Source organism: Ceratotherium simum, chromosome 39, assembly GCF_057802395.1.
Source record: "Ceratotherium simum simum isolate JZ-2026a chromosome 39, ASM5780239v1, whole genome shotgun sequence".
NCBI classification, from domain to species: domain Eukaryota; kingdom Metazoa; phylum Chordata; class Mammalia; order Perissodactyla; family Rhinocerotidae; genus Ceratotherium; species Ceratotherium simum.
Genome location: NC_141938.1, coordinates 9801892 through 9820383, shown reverse-complemented (window position 1 = coordinate 9820383; position 18492 = coordinate 9801892). Strand labels below are relative to the sequence as shown.

Below are 18492 nucleotides of genomic sequence, written 5' to 3'. Positions count from 1 at the left end.
GGGAGAGCCATCCCCTGCACTGTCTCCAGCAGGAGACCAGGAGGCAGCTGAGGCCCCAGCCTCTGTGCAGGGAGAGCCATCCCCTGCACAGGCTCCTGCAGGAGACAGGGAGGCAGCAGAGGGCCCAGCCTCTGTGCAGGGAGAGCCATCCCCTGCACAGTCTCCTGCAAGAGAACAGGAAGCAGCTGAGGCCCCAGCCTCCGTGCAGGGAGAGCCATCCCCTGCACTGTCTCCTGCAGGAGACCAGGAGGCAGCTGAGGCCCCAGCCTCTGTGCAGGGAGAGCCATCCCCTGCACAGTCTCCTGCAGGAGAACAGGAGGCAGCAGAGGGCCCAGCCTCTGTGCAGGGAGAGCCATCCCCTGCACAGGCTCCTGCAGGAGACCAGGAGGCAGCTGAGGCCCCAGCCTCTGTGCAGGGAGAGCCATCCCCTGCACAGCCTCCAGCAGGAGAACAGGAGGCAGCTGAGGCCCCAACCTCCGTGCAGGGAGAGCCATCCCCTGCACTGTCTCCGGCAGGAGACCAGGAGGCAGCTGAGGCCCCAGCCTCTGTGCAGGGAGAGCCATCCCCTGCACAGGCTCCTGCAGGAGAACAGGAGGCAGCTGAGGCCCCAGCCTCTGTGCAGGGAGAGCCATCCCCTGCACAGTCTCCTGCAGGAGACAGGGAGGCAGCTAAGGCCCCAGCCTCTGTGCAGGGAGAGCCAAGCCCTGCACAGGCTCCTGCAGGAGAACAGGAGGCAGCTGAGGGCCCATCCTCTGTGCAGGGAGAGCCATCCCCTGCACTCTCTCCGGCAGGAGAACAGGAGGCAGCTGAGGGCCCAGCCTCTGTGCAGGGAGAGCCATCCCCTGCACTCTCTCCGGCAGGAGAACAGGAGGCAGCTGAGGGCCCAGCCTCTGTGCAGGGAGAGCCATCCCCTGCACAGTCTCCTGCAGGAGAACAGGAGGCAGCTGAGGGCCCAGCCTCTGTGCAGGGAGAGCCATCCACTGCACAGCCTCCAGCAGGAGAACAGGAGGCAGCTGAGGGCCCAGCCTCTGTGCAGGGAGAGCCAAGCCCTGCACAGGCTCATGGAGGAGAACGAGAGGCAGCTGAGGCCCCAGCCTCTGTGCAAGGAGAGCCATCCCTTGCACAGGCGCCTGCAGGAGACAGGGAGGCAGCTGAGGCCAATCTCTGCGGCCTGGGAGAGCTGGCTCAGGACCCTCCCTCATTAGCACCTCCAGTCCCACCTGTTCCACCTACTCCCTTACCACAAATTTCCTTCCCCACCCTCCTAATTGTGTTTCTCTATTTCTTGGTTTCTTTCATTGATTTTCTTTATTGTTTATATCTTGATTATTTAAAATAAATTTCACTTTCATCTTTTAACAGTTTAATGTTTTTCATTTTAAATTGTACACTTCATGAGCATTAAGTACATTCACAATGCTGTGCAGCCATCACCGCTGTATGCGTTTAGAATATTTCATTCTCCAAAAGAACACCCTGTTCTAAAAGCACTCACTCCCACTTTCTCCCTCAGGCCCTGGCAACCCCTAATCTGTTTTCTGTCACTGTTTCCTTTTTTTTTTTTTAAATCTGTTCAGGATGTTTCCTATAAGTGAAATCATGCCGTAGGTGGCCATGTGTTTTCTGCCCATTTATTTTCCCACGGCCTGATAGGTTTTCCTTTTCTGTTTTTATTTGAAATAGAATTTCTCTAATTTGATAGGAAAATCCCAGATGGAGTCTAGATTTGATGTATCAAAGAAAGCCCTTCTGGTAAATATGTGCATAATCTTGGGGTACAGACTGCTGTTCTAAATGGGACACCAGAGCCACAAGCCACACACGAAACGCGTTGCTCTTCCTGCGGCCAAAACAAAAACAAGAAAGGGTAGAAAGCTGGAAAGACAAACCACAAACCGGAGTGTATTCCTCATGACACAGGCCAGGGAAAGGTTACGCATCCTTGTGGTCCAAAAAAACGCTCGAAAGTCAGAGTTTTAAAAAGAGATAAAGAGCAAACACATTCAATGCCAACGAGACGTGATACACAGGGGCAGCATGTGTCAGAGATGCGCGAGCTCCCCGAGGAGGAGACGCGCACATGGAGACACTGTTGAGAGGGCACTGGGCCCCATCAGACGGGCTGGGTTCCAGTGTGGTGACGACCAGACCTGGTGACAATGTGAGGAAGCAGAGGCCACAGTAGACCCCTAGAGACAAGTGTGAAAGGACACTCCTCTCTGGAGACCAACCTGCAGGACCCATCGCAGTCCCCAGGGGCACGCCTGTGCTGGCGGTACTGATCCCAGGACTTCATCCCACAGAAATTCCTGCCCAACTTTTCAAAGACGTATTTTCCAGACTATTCATCACAGCACTGGTTGCAATAGCAAGCAATTGGAAGGAACGCTACTGTCCATGGCGAGGCGATGGGATCCATCCGTCCCATCTGTAAGACCACTAATATGTGATATCAGCCGGGAGACATGCATCTAGGAACATGAATCTGTGTGTGAGAGAGAGACAGAGACAGACAGAGAAAGAGAGAGACAGAGCCAGAGAGATACGTACCAAATCATCCATGGGGTTCACCTCTGGGGATGGGAATTGCCACTCGCTTCTCTTCTCCTTTAGAGGCCTGCGTGATGTTTCAACTTGATAGAATGTGCCTCTATTCCTCTTATAATGCTAACAAGATTAAAATCACATGTTAATGTTATCCATTTATCACTCATCTTTGGACTGAAGTACATTATTTAGTTTTTCTTTGTAAAGGTTTTTATTGCAAAGACAATGTACGTTAATTACAGTAAAAGAATGAATTCTAAGGGAATTAAGTGGAAACTGAGGAGTGCCCTTAACAGGCAGGGTTCACCGTTTCAGTCCTTTGCCTTTGTATGCACGTGTGTGTGCACGTGTGTGCATGCGCCCATTCAGCTGTGTATCTGTATGCACATGGGTATGTCTATGTGCAAGTGTGTGTGGGTGTGCACTTGCGGCTATCGTGTGGGAAGGACTGCAGGGAGTGTGCTCTTCTGGAACCTGATCTCCCCAGGGCTGGACCCTGGCCAGTCAATCCTCTTCCTCCTCTGCGTCGGCCTCAGAATTGCCTAAGAGCCTCTGCTGGGCAACACGGATCATTTCTGATTTTTCACTCCCGTCATCATGCTGAAAGGAACACCTGCATCCATAAATCTCTACTTCTTTAGGACCGATCCCTAGAGGCGGAGATTCTGGCTCATAATGTAAACGTGATGTTAAGGTGTTGGTCACAGTCTCTGACACCCAAGGTCTCCTTCTACCCTGTGATCTTGTTTGGGACCAGGGAGTCCAGAGACCCTGAAGCAGAGACCTGAGGGAGGGAGGGAGAAGGAGGAGCAGCTAGGATGCAGGGGATGAAGGTACCTGGGGTGACCTGCCCAGCTGGAAGGCCTCGCTCCTGTTGCTTCTGTCCCTACCACTCCCCTCACCCCTGGCCCCGCCCCTAACACACCTGACTCCGCTTTGGCCTTGCCCATGCCCCTCCTGCTCCCTAACTCACCTGAGCTGAGCAGCCTGGCCTGCCATCCAGGACAGATGATGATGAGGGTCTGGACACTCCTGCCTGCTCCCTCCCCCTCCAAGCAGAGAGCCCCATCCTCAGTCAGGAAAGTACATCTAGGTCAGTGCAGTGAGTCACAGGGACCTCCTTGAACATGCTCCCTCCAGGGGGAGTTCTCAGTTGCAACAGCAGGACCCACTTGAGCTTGTGTGAGCAGAAGTGACTTTGACAAGACAGAGTGGAGGTGTCATAGAAGGTGCCAGAAGGTCAGAGCACGGGGCTAGAGGCTTTGGAGAAGGTCATCGTGCCCAAAGCACACCTCAGGGTTTTCCAGGAGTGATGGCTGCCTCAGGCACTGTGCCAGCCCCAGCCCACATATCCAGCACATTCAGCCTCTGCGATGGAGGGGCCCTGCTCAGTGGGGATGAGGGAGAGAGCCCTGGTGACCTCGGAGAGGCACTGCCATTGGAGCCTCGGTTTCCTCACCTGTGAAGTGGGGTGGCAGCCGACCTTTCATGGTGGTGTCAGACAACTTCGCTGAGGCTGCACCTGGAGTGCCCTGCACCTTCTCAGATCTCAACAGCTGCTAGCTCTAATGAAGAGGAATCAAGAGAGGAGAGATGGGGCTGGGTCCTGGATCCCCACCTGGCTGGCTGACTGCCGTGGGACGAGATGGGGTGGAGAAAGGCATTCCAGAGGAACAGCGGAGTCAGAGCGAGTAGGGCATGCCTGGGGGGAGATCAGAGTGGGCAGAGGCGAAGGGCCCCAGGGGGCTCTGAGTGGGGTGACATCAGCAGGAACAGCTCACGGTGATGAGCACTTACCGGGGCCTCTGTTCTCCTCTTGAGCTATCTCCTTGAATCCTCCCCACAACTCCTTGGGGGAGGAGCAGTGTGTCTTCATTTCACTGATGAGGAAACTGAGGCTCAAAGAGACTTGCCCCCTCTGTGCCCTGCAGAGTGGCAGAGCCGGGATTTGAACCCAGTGTCTCTTAGACCCCTTGGGCCTGCCTGAGAAGGGCTCCCCCATGCTGAGAGAGGGACCTCTTTTCCCTAAAGTTCTGAGAACTTTTGGTCCTGATGCCCAGAGAGACCTCACTCTGCGGGGGGATAGGCTGGTCCTTGGTACTGGGAGAGCCCACAGCGCCCACAGCTGGCCATTCCCCGGCCACCATACCCAGGCCCAGGCAGATGGAGTGGCCCTGTCCCTTTAGTTCAGTGATGGCTGGAGGCCAGAAGGGTGCAGGCCCCAGGGAGGCCAGGACCCCTGAGCCCGAGGAGGCCACAGTGCAGGACAGTGGTTTGCAATGATCCAAAGTCAGAGAAACAGGGGTCCTAGTCCCTGCTCAGCCTCTTTCTAGCTGGTGATGCAGGTGAGGCTCTCAGCCTCAGTTTCCCCATCTGTACAATGAGGAAATAACTTGGCCTCCTGATGGGCTGTTGGGAGACTTCCCTGAGGAATTGCTTGAGCATCTCTAGCCTGGTGCCCGGAGCGTGTTAAGAGCCCCCTGCCAGGCTGTCACAGTGGTCCTCCAGGGCGCAGGGTCTGGGAAGTCCCTCCTCAGGTTCCCTTCCTGCTGCCCTGCTCCTGGGAACATTCAGCATTGTTTGAGGAGGAGCTGAAGAAGATCCAGGACCACACTGTGTTGCAGGTGATGGAGGCTCAGCGCTGGGAGGACAGCTGGACATGCTCCGTGCCACCGTCCAGGGCTTGTGCTGTGACCCCCTGTGAGCCCGCCACAGATAAAGGCTCCTCCTGTGTGGATCCAGCTTCTGTGGTTTACTCACTTATTGCTTCATTCACCCAGTCATTCCTTCACTCATTCCTTCACTCACTCACTCCTGCACTCATGTACTCATTCATGCATTCGATCATTGTTTCACTCACTCATTCAGCCAATACGTTCTGGTCCCTGCCATGGGCCGAGCACTGTAACTTCACCAGTGAGTATGACCCCACGTGGTCCCTGCCCACCTGGAGCTCACATCCACTGTGTGACCTGAAAGAGGGCTGTCCCTCGGGTTAGCAGGGGTGATGAGCACCAGGAATCCACTTCTGAAAGTAGAGGCCACCCATGCAAAGAAAAGAACGGAGAAAACCCATGCTTGGCACTTCATCGACAAAAAAAATAATTAAAAGTTAAGAAAAATAAAGATATCCTACATTTAACAAAATGTGGGTTCTAATCACAAGTGTGCACTCATTCCTACAACCAATGAGAAGTAATCCAGAGTGGACTGGGTATTTGTAACACATTCTTCCAGCCAATAATAGCATTTCAGTAAACATGTTCCAGGGCCTCATGATTTTCCTAAGGCCTCTGTGATCCTCCGACACTTAAATCTTTCTCCTTGGAAGCCTCTGTCCTGTCACCCTCCTTGTCGAATGGCTCTTCCACTGTTCGGGGGCCTACCCTGCACGGCCACACTCGTCAGTGACTCTCCACGTTGTTTGGACAGGCTGCCCGCATTCCTCCCTCAGCCTCACGAGCTCCTGTTTCTTTGGCAAGGTTGGTGTTTTCACTGGGTGATCACCGGGCATCCTTCTTTGCAGCGGTTTGCATCTTCCCACGCTGTGACTCCTCTGACGACTCCGGGAAGCAGGCCTTTTGTCCCCATCTTACAGGTGAGGAAGCTCAAGTCCAGAAGGCTGGACAACCTGCTCCAAGTCACAGCTAGCGTGGAGCCTCAGCAGAGTTTGGGCCCCAAAGCAGACAAGGATGTAGGGCAAGTGGTTTGTTTGCATGTGATGGAGGAGGCCCGAGGGAGGCCATGGGGAAGGGAGCCTGGAGGAGGAGAGCCAGTGCGGGGCCTGACGAGGGAGCACTGAGGTGAGCATCCATCCTAGTCCTGTTGGGAGACGAGATCCCCCCCGGACTGGCTCTCTCCCCGTGGGTGGAGGTTTTACCCGGGCTCCTGAAGGGTCATGTGCTACAGGCTGGCAGAGGCTTGCAGGAGAGGCAGGCGCCGGTGCAGGAGAGAGCCCTCAGGCAGAGAGTGGATGCAGGTGCTCCAGGGGGACACTGTGGGCCTGATGGGGACTGGCTCCCAGGGACTGCAGGGACTCAAGTGGGCTGAGGGAACTGAAGGGCAGCAGCAGCAATGTCTGCAACGGGGGTCTGCACACATGTCCCACACTTATGCCCCCAGAAAGGCTGCTCTGCATGGCATTTCTCCTCCCAGATGCGTAGTTGGCCCAAACCGCCCCTCCACTCCACACTCCCAACTCCTTTCCACTCGTCTCAGGTTACTAGAAATTCAGAATATTTTAGTTGGTGTTGGAGCCCAGAGACTTTTGTTTGTCCTGCCCATGTTCTAACATTGCTGGCTTTTTAAAGATCTCAGGGCTTTGACTCCAAAACAGCAAGATGATGAGGATCCCAGAGAGCTTTCTGGAAGCAAGACTTTATGCTTTGCAATACTGCCATCCCACCAGCTCTTCTCAAAATCCCTCCAGGACACAGACTCACAATCTTGGGTCCTCAGATTGCTGAAAGGATGCGCCTTCAGAAAGTGATCGGCGTGGGTCGGCAGGGCGCACCGAATGGTTGAGTGAGGAATTCAGCCAATCCTCTTCCCGGAAAGCCATGATCACACCGGACGTGCTGTCAGAAAACAACCTCTGGGAAGAGACCAAAGACATACAGCCAACTGAGGAGCATTTGAAGCTGAGGGAAGAACAGTGAGAGTCGTGGTGTTTTTGCCCAGGGCAGGTCCCGTCCCCACCCCCTCAGTGTGACGGCCCTGTGAGCGGCGCAAGCCTGAATGGGGGTGGCTTCACTGTCAGAGGTTGCCCACTTGATGTCGCCATGCGTGGGCAAAGCCCGGCCCCTAAGCATTCCTGGAAACAGTAGCCATCTCAGTGGCAAGCTGACGTGGAAGGTCAACTTTGCAGCTGCCTGAGGTTGGATCTAGAACAGAGCAGCGAATCAGCCAGGAAGGTGAGACGGACAAGCACACAATGAGACAGACACAGCGGCCTTGATGGGCTGCACATAACCCCAGGGGGTCTGAAAGGTTGTGTGCTTGTGCAGGCCTGTGCTCAATCAGGTGAGACCAGGAAGATGGGCATTGTGGGGATGCTTAGAGACCTGCCACCAGCCTGGGCCCTGCCCCCAGGTGTTGCTGCCTCCCAGGAAGTCCAAGTTGACTGAGGGGACAATGCCCAGCCCTGTCGAAGGTCCCTGTCCACTCTGGGGCTCCCATGGAGAGAGGCCTTCCCACCTGGAAACTTCTCCCCAGGTCTTCTTCAGAGGCTGAAATGAGGTGCTCTCAGAGCAGAGAAGATGGTGAGCAGTGAGGAGAGGCTCCTGAGGAGTCGGCCCTCCTGGGGAAGGAAGCAAATGAGCTGGGAGGGTGGAGTGGTCCCTGCTTGCTCTGGCCTCAGCCCCCTCGGTGTACATCTCCCTCCTGGAGGGGACAGGAGCCCAGGGAACCCGGCAGAGCACACCCGGGCCGCGATGAGCAACACTCCCAAGGAGGAGGATCTGAGCTCAACGCAGGATCAGCCCAGGTAGGAAGGGAGCCTTTCGCCACCAGGACACTCGAGTCAAGGTCAGTGTGCCCCTGCAGGGATGATCTCCCTGCCTGTTCTATACGTCCCTGTGGACCACTGACTGCTTAGGGACTGGCTTCTGACCAGCAGACCCAGCACAAGTGACAGGACGACCCTTCCCAGATTCCATCACCGAGGCTGTCATTCTCTCTCACTTGCTCTCTTGTGTTCCCTCTTCCCTCTCCCCTTGTTCCCCTCTCTCAGTCTGTCTAACCCCTGGACCTGGGGACATACATGGACGTCCTGAGCTCCCCTATGCAGAGGCCCATGCAGAAGAAAACCAAGGGAGTGCCCTGGCCAACAGACAGAAAGGAGCCAGGCTCTCAGTGAAGCTGATCCTGACCAAGCCCACAGGAGTAAGCTTGACAGCACATCTCACCCTGGTCCAGCCTCAGTGGAGGCCACAGCCCCAACCTGGAAGTCGTCATGAGCAGAGGCTCCAGCTCAGTTGTGCAGGATTCCTGGTCCACAGCGATGGAGAGAGAGTGAATATTTGCGGTTTACAGATGCAGGGTGGGGAGCAGTGTTGTCAGAGAGGAGGAGACACCTCACACCATCTCCCAGTTCCCAGGTCTGGCCTGCCCTTCTCCCTCCTCTCCCCTCCAGGTTCTCTGCAGCCACAGTGCCCACCTCTCTAACCTCCTCTGGCCAAACTCACTTCTGCCTGGGTGTCTCCACACCAGCAGTGCCTTCTCCCTGGCACGCTGATCACAGGTGAGTGCAGTGCTGGGTCCTCATGTCATTCTGGTCACAGCAAATGTCACCTCAGTCAGGCCTTTCAGACCCTCCTACCCAGTGAGACCCCAGCCCTCCATGCAAGACACTCTTTATTTTCATTCCAGTTCATGCTCTTCTCTTTCACGTGTCTCTGATTTTGTGCTTTTGTCCATCTGCCTCCAGACTGAGCTCCTGGTGGGCAGGGACCACTGGGTAGATTTCAGCACCACCCTTGGGCCCACCAGGGCTGTCCGCCCAGGGTGATGGCTTGACACATAGCTGCCGAATGAACAAATAGGGGCATCTTGGATCCCTCCTTCCTGCTTTTGCTCCACTCAGTTGGTGAAGAGGAACACTAGTAATAGGAAGTGCAAGTGGGTCCTGAGGCAGGCGGAGGGTCAGCATGACTTCTGCATGAATCCTCCTTTCCCCAAATTGCTCCAGCAAGGTTCAGTGGGCACCACTGACACAGGAGGCTGCCACCTGATGGCCAGCACAGGAACTGCAGCCTCAGGCAGGGACAGCACAGCACCAGGCAGGCATGTATCTCTTGTGGAGAAATGCCTATCCAAACGCATTGCCCATTTTTCATTGTGCTATTTGTATTTTATTGATGAGAGGGGAGAATGTATTATATATTCTCAATAGTAGACCTTTATCAGATATGTAAAGATCTGTAAACATATTCACCCCTTCTGTGAGTCGTCTTTTCGCTTTCCTGATCGTGTCTTTCAACGCACTCAAGTTTTACTTTTCATGAAGTTTAATTGATCTGTTTTCCCTTTGGTTGCTTATGTGTTGGGTGCCACAATTACAAAAACATTGCCTAATCCAGGGCCATGTTTTCTTCCAAGAGTTTTATAGTTTTAGGTCTTACATTTACAAAATCTTTGATGGTAAGAAGATGTAACATTTTTTTATATGGTGTGAGGTAGGGGTTCACCTTTATTCTTTCACATGTGGATATCCACCTGTCCCAGCACTACTTGTTGAAAAGATTATTCCCTCCTCATTGTCTTGGCATCTCAAATAATTCTAGAATCTGTGGTTGTTGCAGGTGGTGTGACTTAGAGTTCCTTAGAATTATTCTTTACACGAAGGTTGCTTTTCTCTGGCCTTGTGGACTTTCACCCACTGCATATGTAGACTGATCATTAGCGAAATAATCATATCAGGTATTTGGACTAGTTTTTTCTTTGCTTGCGGTGGGTATGTAAGTCCACACCCTGTTACTCCCTGATGGCTGGGTGGACCACATTGCACCATTGTTCTGGCCTGGATTATCGCTGTATCCTTCTAACTGGTTTCTCTGCCTCTATATTTGACCCACAATCTATCCTCAATGCACCAATTGGAGTGACCCTTTAAAACCAGATGTCACACCCTGACATTGTGAAATCTCTCAAGGGGCTCTCCATTTCTCTCAGGGGGAAAGTTCAAGTCCTTATGATGGACCTCAAGCCCAATACAGTTGGTCCCACACTCTCTGACATCATCTTTGGCCAGTCATCCCCTGTACCATTTGCTCCAGTCCCTCTGCCCTCCATTATGCTCCTGGTACATGCCAGGCACTCTCCCACCTGTAGATTTGTACTCTATGTTCCTTCCACTTGGAATCCTCTTCCACATGATGATTTCATGCCTCATCTTCTTCACTACCTTTAATTCTGTGTTCAAATGTCATCTTGGTGAGGCTGTATTGACCATGTCATTTAAAATATAAACTATCCTCTTGTCCTGACACTCCCTATCCAACTTGTTCCCCTTTCATTTTTCCCCTTAGCACTAACACCCTATAAAATAATATATAATGATAAGAATCAGTGTTCAATCAGGACACGGAAACCAACCAATAGATTGAGCAGGGACAGTTTATATAATGAACAATTAACCATAAACCTTTAAAGGGAACTATAGAGAATAGCCCAGAATTACAGTAGAGTAGTTAAGAAAGAAACAAATTTGGGAGAGGACCCCCTCGCCAAGGCTGCCTTCAGGCCTTGTTGGAGAAGGAATGATTGCAGCACAGGGATGGTGGAGAAGATTGTCATGTTTCCCAAGGCCAGTACCAGTCCCTGGTCAGGGCAGAGCTCAGCAGGTAGGGAACAGCAGGCTGAGACTGGCAAACAGGAAAGCCCTGTCCCCTCCCAGGGGCAGGTAGGCTGAGGCTGGGATGCCTACTGGATTCACTGGGATTCCACTTGCAGCGGTGCCACTCATTCTCCTTATTAAGCCATCCAAGGGGATCCACTGAATCCACTGTGGATCACCCACTGTGGGTGAGTCCTGTAGACACCCCTGAATTGTGCCACTGCTGGTTGTACTGCAGGAGAAAGAAAAAGAAAGAATGGAAGCACCCTGGAATTAGGATGGAAGGCCCTTTGTCCTAAACCTTCTCTGACAAAAGCTTAACCCCTGCCAGGTGCAAAAGAGAAATGTCTACTGGGTGCAGCTCCATTATTGCAGAACAGACAATAGAGGGCAACACTCTGATGTTGTTACACAGGGGCAATCCATTGATAACTGGCACCATAATTCCCTTATTATTTTGTTTATGTATTCCATGCTTTTACTTCCAACTTGCCTCTATTGCTTTATTTGAAGTAAGATTTTGAAGACAGCATATGCTTGCATCAAGGTTTCTAAAAAAAGGTATTTTGACCCCCCAAAATGCCATTATTAGATCAAAACCACAGAAGAATTAAAAGTACAAAGTAGCTATACTATCAGTATATGCCTTAAGTAAATAGTTTACTGTCAAATTCCTCTTATATAAGAAAGCACCATGCAGTTTCATTTTAATGATGTTAGCCTCAATAATCTAGTATAATAATAAACTCCTTTGTAATGAGTAACTATATAAAATGAAGTTACAATAATTTACAATTTACGTCTGTGACATGACCCAACTACTCTCTACAAGCACCACTGAAATCTTGATTGATGCTTGGCTACCTTGTTCTACTAGAACTAACGGGAATACTTCACTGCCAACAAACTCTGTTTACCTACTGTGTAGTTTATAAGGGTTGAATTCTTCTCTACTTGAAAATCACCATTTTCATCTCTCCATATGGATACCTGTTTATTGGCAGATAGCTTTGCAGCCAGTATAGTTTTTTCAGGAGAGTCTTATATAAGAAGTCATAAAAAATGAGTATAAATAACTTACACTTAGGCAATTTTTCTTTTTCTTTTTTTCCCTGCTTGGAAAGATTTGCCCTGAGCTAACATCTGTTGTCAATCTGCCTCTCTTCTTTCTCCCTTCCCAAAGCCCCACTACATAGTTCTATATTCTACGTGTAAATCCTTCTAGTTCTTCTACATGAGCCACTGCCACAGCATAGTCAATGAGAGATGAGTGGTGTGGTTCGCGCCTGGGAACTGAACCTGAGACTCTGAAGCGGAGCATGCCAAACTTTAACCGCTAGGCCATCAGGGGTTGCTCCAGGAAATTTTCTAGAAAAATATTGGAATCAAGATGTATGATTTATTTCTAAAAATTTCCTAACATACTTTAAAACATGAAATGCTCAACATGTTTAAAAGCACTTTACCACTCAGTTTACCTTAACAAAGAGATAGCAAACATTTTGAGAAATATACTTTCAACAAGAATAGTCAATTGTAGCTTTATGCTTTTGTAGACCACTCCCAATAACGTGGCTTAAAAAATATAACTGTAAGATTCTCTCAAGAAAATGTATTTCATTTCTATAAAAATCGTTCTTTACAGTGTCTCAATGTTTGTTTCCTACTAAGCTTCTCAAGGTTCTTTAGGCTTAACAATATAGTAGAATCAAGCTCCTATAATCTAGCTTTTAATCCCACAATACGGAAAGCTCTAGCTCAAGGTCATCAACGACCTCTTAAATCACCGAATAATATTATTCCCATTTTATAAGTGCGAATACTAGGTTTTAAAGAAGTCAAGTTCATGCCCAATATTGTTTAGCTAGTAAGAGGCAGAGCCTAGATAGGACTGACTCCTGCTGTCTGATTCTAAAATCCATAAGCATAACCTCTAGGTATACAGCCAAACATAACACTCTGTATTCTTGCAACAGAATAAATGCATTTGCTTTCTCTTTAATATCTGTAACACGGTTCTTAACTATTCAAATACATTGGTTTCTCCCTTTCTGTAAATGAGAGTGTTCTTCAAAGCACCTTCCTTCCTCTCTGCTCTTCTCTATACATTCCCTCCACTCCCAGTGCTTGAATTCATTTAACAAGCATTTATTTTATTGAGTCCATACATTTCCAGACCCCATGGAAAAGCAATGAAAAAAACCCAGTCCCTGGCCTTGAAGGATTTACAGACTACTAGGGGAGAAAGCCCTATAAGCAAGTCCAATACTATTTTCAAAAAAAAAAACAAGTTTGAGTCTGCACAAACACAGAAGGCTATCTATGCCACACAGCACGGGTTTTCAAGCCTTTTCTGAGGAGGACTACAGTTTTTTAAGAAATAGCGTTTAAAATTTCCAAAAGAGCACGCAAGACCTAGAACTTCCCTGATCCACTGTCCCCTTCCCACTACAAGCCATGTTTTTTCTAAGACTCTTAAGAACATCGTTTGAAAACCACTATATTCTAACACCTTAATAGTTTTGCCTTTCATGCCTAGGTCTTTAATCCACCTGGAATGGATTTTTGTGTACGGAGTAAAGTAGGGTTCCAATTTGAATTTTTTCCATACTGATATCTAATAGTCCCAGGACCACTTAAAGAAACGCCCCTCCTTTGCCCTCTGCTCTGTAAGAGCACTTCTATTAAAAGAAATCAAGTTTCTGGATACACGTGGAACTGGATTTGGGTTCTCTACTGTTTTCCACTGGTCTAACACTGTGCTAATACCAAAGTGCTTTAGTTACTATAGCTTTATATATAATAAATCAGGATATCTCATAGATCAAGTCTTCTCACCTTGACCTGCTGCTTAAAAAATATCTTGGCTATTCTTAGTCCTTTGTATTTCCATATGTATTTTAGAAAAGACACGTAATTTTGAGCTCTGTAATTTCCTGGCAAACTGGTAAAATACCCACAAAACAAATCTAGATCAGTGTTTCTCGACCGGGGCAATTTTAACACCCCCACCTCCCACCCCAGGGACATTCAGCAACGTCTGGAAACATTTTTGGTTGTCACAAAGTGGGGGGTAGGTACTACTGGCCTCTAGTGGGTTGAGGCCTGGGAGATGCTGCTAAGCACCCCACAGTGCACAGGACAGCTGCCACAACAAAGAATTATCCAATTCAAATTTTAATAGTGCCACTTTTGAGAAACCCTGTCCCAAATAAATCAAGGGGCAAATTTGCATGGGCCCATTAAAGGCCAGGGAACGTCTACCAAAAACAATAATTTAGTTTTAGAAAAACTGAACTGCCATGTGCCAAATGAGATTTACCCCAATTCATTAAAAAAAAATCATATTATTTGCATAGACCAAAAGGCTTATCTTCCTCTTCTCTATAGCAGGGACATTTGCAGGAAGCTTATTGGAGGGGTTAAGTCTTTAAAATTATACAAAGTTATAAAGAAACAAGACATATCCAGAAGATATTTGGAAAAAAAAAGAAACTCATAGAAATCAGTAAGAAACAACCCAATAGAAATATGGGCAATCTAAATAGGCAATTCACTGAAAGGAATATTCAAATGACCAATAAACATATAAAAAGATGCTCAACCTCATTAGTCACCAGAGAAATACCAATTCAAACTCACGAGAACACCATCCATGCACCAGAATGGCTAAAATTTTAGAAGACTGGACATATCAAGTGTTAACAAGAATGCTGAACAACGTAATTCCCATATACTACTGGATGTAGGGAAGGGGTTGCATAAACTGGTTCAACCACTTTGGAAAATGTTGGCAGTCTCTACTATAGCTGAACATATCCATACACTATGACCAGCAATGCCATTCCTAGGGATATATCCAACAGAAAATACTTACCTATTTGCAAAAGAATGAACAAGAATGTTCATAAAAGCATTAAAAGTCTAATGTAGAAACCATCCAAATGTCTAATAACTGCAGAACGGATTAATAAACTGTGATATGTTCATAGAAGGAAATAATATACCACAACAAGAACTACTACTATATGCAACAACACAAATGAATCCCCAAAATACAATGTTAAGCAAAAGTACGCAGACTCAAGAGTACAGATATCACTCCATTTCTATAAAGAGGCAAAACTCATCAATGGTGACAGAAGGGAGGATAGCCAATATCTGTGGAGAGAAAGGATAGTGACTAGAAAAGAGCATAAGAAGGGGCTGTAGGGTGTTGGTAATGTCCTATTTTTATCTAGGTGGTAGATACACGAGTGTGTTTACTTTGTGAAAATTCATCAAGCTATACACTTAGGATTTGTATGCTTTTCTGTATTTAGCTTATATCTTACTAAAGAATTTGCTTAAAAATAGAAAGAATCCAACCCTGATTTATCGCATCTGATGCTTCAAGAGACTATTCTAAACAGCCCAAACTCACAATGATGCTAAAATGCAAGTTGTGTATATATTGACAACTGATTTTTTACCAAGGAACAAAGGCAATGCAGTGGATAAAGCCTTTTCAATAAATGGTGCTGAACAATGAGATATCCATAGGCAAAATAAATGAACTTGGATCCATACCTCACACCATATACCAAAAATAACTCGAAATGGATTTTAGACCTAACAGTAAAACCTAAAACTATATTTGATAGAAAAACACTTGTATTCAAAATATATAAAGAACTCTCAAAACTTAACAAAAAGAAAAAAAAAACAGGCAAAAGTTTCAAAAAGACATTTTATCAGAGAAGATATACAGATGGCTCATAAGCACATGGAAAGACGCTCAACATCATAAGTCATCAGCGAAATGCAAATTAAAACCACAATGAGGGCCGGCTCAGTGGCTTAGAGGTTAAGTGCGCGCGCTCTGATGCTGGCGGCCTGGGTTCGGATCCCGGGAGCGCCCCGAGGCACCACTTCTCCCTCCAACATGAGCTGACCGTTCAGATTGACAGGTCACAGCAGCGCCACGACTGTTGGCCTGGACCCGGGAGGCAGGAGGACCTTCGCTATGGACAGTGTCCGGCCCCCAGGGAGCCCCCGGGAATCCTGGATAGAACTGAGGGGCGACAGTGCAGGAGAGAGCAGGTAAACTGGGGAGTGCGCTTGATGGAGGATGAGGTGCGTGCGTGTGCATTCTGGGTGTGTGGCTGTGTGTGTGTGTGTTAGCAGATGGCACTACGGGGGAGGGGAACCGGGCCCTCCCAGGAGGTCGGGCATTCTGAAATTGAGGCGAGAGAGAGAGACACTAGGACCACAGGAATCCCCTAGGCGTGGGGTGGCTTTGAGGAGACTTCAGCAGACCGATCTCGGCTTCACTCCCACTCCCATCACAATCCCCCTCCCCCACACACACTCTCCCTGGAGCGGTCGCCCTCAGCTGCACAAAGGGAGATGGTAGCATAGGGTCTTAGGTGTCTGGCACCCACTCACAGAGAAAGGGAGGAGTTCCCTCCACCTCTCCCGTTTTTCCCCTCCCCCTCAACTCCATCCACATCTTCCCTGCACAGACACAAGCGTCCCATTTCCAGCATCCCAACACCCTTCTCCAAAGAGCTCAGGGCCAAGGACAGGTCCCTCCTTCTCAGGTGGATGAGCCCCTGGGAGAGCAAACTCTTTCCTGTGGGCACCATCCCTGCTTCCCTCCTTCTTCCCAGCTCTGGGAATTCCCCTCCCTCAGGCAGGGTGAGGGAGGGCACTGAGACGAGGCGAGGCGTGGGTGTTGGCACACTTGGGGAGAAGCTCTCACTGGAAGGGAGGGACCTGTGCCTTTGACCGCGGGGCTCAGGGTGCGGGTGTGGGCGGGAGGAGAACCTGGCGTTTCAGGCACCTGGGAAGTGGACACTGGGGTCTTGGGTGGCTGCACTGACTGGCTCCCTCCCTGTCCTGCAGCTCAGACACCGCCGCCTGGAATCCCACAAAACGTCGGCGGCTGGAGCAGGATCCCGGCACGGGTAAGGCGCTTTCCCTAAGCAGTCAGCTTCTGGGAAGCCAGGGTCCCAGGCGATGGATCTCGGGAAAGGAGCAGCGGCATCCTCCGGAATGTGTGGGACGGCTTCCTGGATTCCTCTGGGCACAGGTCCCCCAGCTGGTCTGTGCCGCCTTTGGGGGTTGTCCAGGTCACACCCTTCACACTCCTGCAGGAAGCCTGAGCGTCCTGCAGGAAGAGAGCATTCACCTCCCACCCTCTGCTCTCTCCGCAGATGCGGAAGCAGTCGCAGTGCGAGGAGCTCCGTGCCCACACCCGCCGCTGGCCCCGCAACCAGCCCAGGTAAGTTGCCCTGACTTTGGAGGCCGATAGGAGGGACGACGCTGCCCGAGGCCCCCAGGGCCGTCCAAGGGGGGGTCCTTCCCGATGGGTGTTCAGCGTGAGCAGGACCTTCCTGGGTGGCCGGGCGGGCAGACTTTCTGTTGGGCAGGGGGAAGTGGCTGACAGCTCCCACCCCCCTGGCCCTCTGGGAGCCTCCCTTGGAGGTCGGGAACTCAGAGCTTTTCTCCCGCAGCAGGGGCGGCATTTGCCCGGCACGCACATGATCGTGGTGGTCCTGGACCCAGGGACAGACCTCCAGCTGCGCCTGGGACGCGAGGTCCTGGTCCTGGCCCCGCAGGCAGCCCTGCAGCTCACCCTGCGCAACCTGGTCCTCGTCGTCGTTCCGGCGCACGTCCTGAGGGCCCGCGAGCCGCTCTGGTTCCCCGCCCACGCCCGGTGGCTCCGGCCCCTGGGAACCGAAACCTCGTGGGAAGTCGACATCGAAGACGGATCTCTCTCCGCCCAGAGAGCAGAGCGCCACGGCGTCCGACCTGCAGAAGAGGAGCGGGAGGCTCCCCGAGGAGGCCGCCCGTCCCCAAAGGGAGCCTCAGCCACCCACGTCCCGGGCTCCAGCCCCTCCTCCCTGCGTACCCTCCTCCTCCGCCCCCTCTCCAGGGGCCCTGCCCCCCAGGGCTGCTGGCCCCGGCCCCAGCCCAGTCCGCCGATGCGCCCTCTGCCGGCCGAATTCAGGCTGGACCTCCGCGGTCTGGGGCCCCGGGTCGGCTCTGCGCTCAGACCTCTGCCTCCCTCCCCGAGTCCAGGGCCGGGGCCCAGAACCTGCCGCGTGGCCCTTCGCAGGCCACCCGCCAAGGCCCGCAGACGTCTCTTCTGACGTGATCGTCCCGGACCGCCCACGCCCCAGTCAAGAATTGGCACACGCCATTCAGGAACGGCGGGCGGGGGCGGGCACCTGCTCCTTCTCGGCTGTCTCCGTGACCCGAGCTCATCCACACCCAGGAGCATCACCGGTGCTGCAGGCGCCGGCGGAGGGGGCGAGGCCGCCAGGGAGCTCACCCCCAGACCTTTGCTGGGGCACAGATGCTGTGGAGAGTTGGAGGAGGCGACGTACCTACCGCGTGGAGAGAAAAGATTCGCAAATCTCTCGGATCACAAAGGACTTCGAAATAAAGGAGAGGAAAGGTCTGCTAATCATCATCCCAAAGGAACAAAACCAAAGACCCTAGGAGAATCACGCCAAGGACTTGAACAGACACTTCCTCACGGAAGCTCTAAGAAAGCCCTTGATGTGATGTTCACCCTCGCCACCCCCGAGGGAAATGCAGGTGAAATCCACGGTGAGACACCA

The 18492-nt window shown here is 50.9% G+C and overlaps 1 protein-coding gene and 2 long non-coding RNA genes across 3 annotated transcripts; 1 reads left to right on the top strand and 2 right to left on the bottom strand.

The window, feature by feature from the left end:
- Positions 1-765: 765 nt before the first annotated feature.
- LOC147912164 (uncharacterized) lies at positions 766-4405 on the bottom strand. The gene is made up of 3 exons (XR_015550278.1): positions 3521-4405; positions 2551-2667; positions 766-2471 (listed from the first exon to the last, which is right to left on the bottom strand). It is a non-coding gene; the product is annotated as an uncharacterized LOC147912164 (long non-coding RNA).
- Positions 4406-10644: 6239 nt separating this feature from the next.
- Positions 10645-11989, bottom strand: LOC147912163 (uncharacterized). Its single transcript, XR_015550283.1, has 2 exons — positions 11800-11989; positions 10645-11114 (listed from the first exon to the last, which is right to left on the bottom strand). It is a non-coding gene; the product is annotated as an uncharacterized LOC147912163 (long non-coding RNA).
- Positions 11990-15887: 3898 nt separating this feature from the next.
- Positions 15888-18078, top strand: LOC147912162 (proline-rich protein 23D1-like). Its single transcript, XM_087425287.1, has 4 exons — positions 15888-15964; positions 16769-16830; positions 17080-17147; positions 17380-18078. Exons 1-4 carry the CDS (start codon positions 15888-15890, stop codon positions 18016-18018), a joined length of 846 nt encoding a protein of 281 aa, XP_087281413.1. The 3' UTR covers positions 18019-18078.
- Positions 18079-18492: the final 414 nt, after the last annotated feature.

What these genes read in the sequence shown, in the direction of transcription:
- LOC147912162 (XM_087425287.1), top strand. Translation starts at nt 15,888, where the DNA reads ATGGACAGTGTCCGGCCCCCAGGGAGCCCCCGGGAATCCTGGATAGAA. An exon ending in GGAGCAGGATCCCGGCACGG is followed by an intron (nt 16,831 to 17,079) that starts GTAAGGCGCTTT and finishes CTCTCTCCGCAG; the next exon opens with ATGCGGAAGCAGTCGCAGTG. An exon ending in TGGCCCCGCAACCAGCCCAG is followed by an intron (nt 17,148 to 17,379) that starts GTAAGTTGCCCT and finishes TTTCTCCCGCAG; the next exon opens with CAGGGGCGGCATTTGCCCGG.